At 27.2% G+C, this 4,026-nt stretch overlaps 1 protein-coding gene across 1 annotated transcript; it reads left to right on the forward strand.

The window, feature by feature from the left end:
- Window positions 1-2,954: 2,954 nt before the first annotated feature.
- Window positions 2,955-3,628, forward strand: HELRODRAFT_127347 (hypothetical protein; the record flags this gene model as incomplete). The annotated part of the gene is made up of 2 exons (XM_009032736.1): window positions 2,955-3,107; window positions 3,479-3,628. Coding segments are annotated over 2 exons (303 nt in total), but the record flags the coding sequence as incomplete, so codon positions are not given.
- Between the last annotated feature and the right edge of the window lie 398 nt (window positions 3,629-4,026).

Raw genomic sequence — 4,026 nt, forward strand, 5'->3', positions numbered from 1 at the left:
GTATATATAGGAAAATATTGACTTTGACAAATATGAAATGCAGTTAAAAATATTGTTGACTGAAGTAACCAAAAATTAAAAGTAAAATTAAGTGTTAAAAATTTAGAAGTATTATATATATATATATATATATATATATATATATTTATATTATATAAGTTCAAATAGATTTTAATTTTGAGCCTATTTATTAGAATAAAGTATTAGATCCTTTAATTATAAATACATGTAAACGCATCAAATATGCAGCTCCCTCCTGGTCTGGTTTGCTACACGACAACTTCAGCAACTGAAATGTCTCATCAAAAAACTAATCCGCTTCAACTATTTACCTGCATATAACTCTACCGTCATTCAGATATTCAACACACTCGATTCAAGACTGTTCAAGAAAGTAGAAAATAACAACAACCACGTCATTCATCCTCTACTACCACCAATTAAAACTATTAAGTCGCCACCCAACCTACATACCAGGAAAAGACTTTCATCATAAGACACCTCAAACATGTTAACACTCAACAAAACTTTGTCATTCACATAACTAGGTTTTATTTATCGATCACCTCACTAACTCACTAAGTCATCATCTAGTGCTAGTCTATTAATTTGCGTTGCCATTACTTGATTTTATTGTCAATTTATTTTATTGTCAATATAATTATTTATTATTTATTTTATTATTTATTTTATTCTATTTTATTTTTCATGTTTAAACTTTTTTCTTTCTCCGTTTATTTATTTGTTTAATTTTGTACTACTGCCTTGCATGCTGTAACAGTTTCTGCATATATATATATATATATATATATATATATATATATATATATATATATATTTACAATATTCTATAAATTCTACCGAATGTTTGGCGTTAATATGTTTGTAGTTCGTTTTTTCGATTTTTCTCACTAAAGTTTTTTGGTGAACGTTTAGTTTATTAAAATTCAAAATAAACTTATTTTTCGAATTCATGCCGCAATAAGGCCATATTTCGATTCCGAATGAATCATCGTTGATGATTGCATATATGCATTTATAAATTCTTTCCGGCATAAGTTTAGTTCATTCTTGACAATGCAATCAACATCACAGTGATCCCATTGATTCAACAACTCAGTTAAGTTCATTCTTGACAATGCAATCAACATCACAGTGATCCCATTGATTCAACAACTCAGTTAAGTTCATTCTTGACAATGCAATCAACATCACAGTGATCCCATTATATATATATATATATATATATGGCATTAACCATGTTTTATATTGTATATATAATTTTAATATTCTATAAATTTTTATATGCTTTATGTTGTTTGTCAAAATTATAATTTCTTAAAGTGAATGTTTGTGTGTGTTTGTCTTTTTTCCTTATATTTTAACTCATATTCTCTATATATGAATTCAACCCTAAATTCCAGGGATGTGCCTGCGAAGCATGATTACAAATCAGTTAGCCTATACGTATGCGGAGAGGTGACACCGTGATGTCTAAGTGGTTTTGGACAAAATTTTAATAACTATAAAGAAAGGTGAACAATGTTATGTTAAATCTAATATCGGAATTTCTGGACAAAAAGTTTAAAAATATGAACAAGATAATAAAAATTTCAAATTCAAATTGATACCATAAAAAGATAAATACCTAAATACACATAAATATTTTGCAAATACAAAAAAGAAATCAAAAAATAATTAAAATAAATAAAAATAAATAAATAAATATTAATAAACTATAAAAATGTTAAAATTCTAAAATTTAATGAGTTTGATGAAAAATGTTCTTGGAAATTAAAGTGAAACTAGACACTAAAAATGTGCGAGAGGGCGTTCGAGGGCTTGTATAAGTATCATTAGTATATAGTAATTAAGAAATAACATATGAACTCAGTTGAATACGTCCTTAGTCGACTTGAGGAGTCGCCATTGAATTCCATTTTTACAACTCTATGGTTGGATTTCCGCTAGTTTTGTTTTCTCAAGGAATGAGCTGTTTAAATGAATCGGTAACAGTTATTCAAGTTCTGACGGAACTTTATGAGAATGAAAAAATTTTATCATAAAATACATCAACTATTTAGTTTTTCCAAATTTTTTAATTATTTTATATTGTCAATTAATTTTAATACATTTATTGTGGAATCATTTTATGAAACAATCCTATGCTTTCTCATTCATGATGGCCTTCTTATATGAGTTATTGCAACGACATCTCGCTGATTATCAAGCCAGCCCTATTTAATTTGATCCGCAGTACGAGAGATCATTTTCTGGCAAGATATGGTTAGGAGTAAGGAAGAGGAGCTGGTTTCGATTTTAGTAAGATTCGCTTGGGAGAATTTTTCTTAAAAAAAAAATAGAAAATAATTGTCAAGTATTTTACCACTTTAAAATTATAAAAAATTCAGCAATTAAGTCAGAGATCTACCCAGTTTCAATATTTACTGATTTTTAGATTTTGTTTATTTTTAAATTTAAATAGATTTTTTTAGATTAAAAGTTTATTATTCTGTACTACTATCCAATTAGGATAGTTAGGTCAGAGCTTGTTTAATACTTTATTTAATTAATTCACCTATAAAAAGGCTCTCTAAGTCTAAATAAAGCTAAAAGGATATTCCTCAATGATTAAGAAATTAAGACTTAATCATATTGTAGAAAAGAACTTAGAGAAGCCAGGTGGGATCTCTGACATCTACTTTGTTGAAATCTACAAAATTCAATCTCAATCTATAAAATTTGTAGACTGCATGAGAGAGAGAGAGAAGAGATTGAATTTTTTTATATTTTGACAGTAAAATTTTCTTGGCTTCTTTTAGTACAAAGTCATAAAATATTTATAATTATAATATAATTAGATGATGAAAAATAAATTCAGTTCATGTGAATAACTACTAACAAAATTACACTGATCTGAATTTCAGAAAAACAAAATGGCGGATGAAAAGTCAAGACAAATTTTACGCCCTTGGTTAGAAGGCATTTTAAACAGTGGTGGAGTGCCTGGGGTGAATTGGTTGGACAATGAACGCACACAATTTGTGATTCCTTGGCCAAGAGGCAGCAAAAGTTGTCCTGATCAAAATGAGAAAGAAATTTTTAAGGTTATTTTTTACTGTATTTCTATTTAGATTTTGTTTTTGGCCCAGCTTTTTAATTTTCAATTCAGTTGGGCATTTGTTATGATATACTAGTCATAATAAACTACTAAATTTGGTATGCAATAGGTTTTTTCTTTTTATATTTTAGTTGTTCAAAATACAATTTGCGATGTTTTGTAAAAGAGTTATTAACATTTTGACTGTTAGTTATATTTTAAATAAAGCATGCTATTATATTTTAAATAAAGCATGCATTACTATTCAAGACACAGTTGATTTGATTATTCTTTATAATGCTAAAATTTGTTAATTTGTAAAAAATCTATTTATTGATGTTTTAAATAATAATAGGATTAATATAAATTTTGAATCAGAAATGGGCTGAACACACTGGTAGATACAGAGTTGGAATAGATAAGGAGGATTATGTTCGATGGAAGACAAGGCTCAGGTGTGCACTCAACAAGTCCAAAGATTTTGAGGAAATCATTGATGAGGAAAAAAAGCATCCAAACCATAAATTTTTCAGAATAAGAAGTATATTTTCATTTCTTTATAATAAAGTTTATATATGCTGCACAAAGAATAATAACACTAATTTCAAACATCAGCCATTATTCATTTGATTGTATAGTTACTGATCAATAACATTTTTCAAAGATTTCATTTAAAAAACTAAAATTTTCTACTTATTTACATTTAAAAAAAAATCGGATTCAATTGATAAGCTGATAAGGGTAGGCAATATATGGTCAGACCTCTCTATAACGAATTTGCTGGTTCCAGTAAAAATTTCTTTATGTAGAAGTTTCATTATTTGGAATTTGTTCATGAAAAAATTCCATATTGCCTAAAAGGTGTTTATTTGTGAAAAACAACCCCCTAATTTATTTATTTTGATAACAGAAAGTAATAATACATG

The sequence above is a fragment of the Helobdella robusta genome, assembly GCF_000326865.2.
Source record: "Helobdella robusta unplaced genomic scaffold HELROscaffold_87, whole genome shotgun sequence".
In the NCBI taxonomy this organism is placed as follows: Eukaryota; Metazoa; Annelida; class Clitellata; order Rhynchobdellida; family Glossiphoniidae; genus Helobdella; species Helobdella robusta.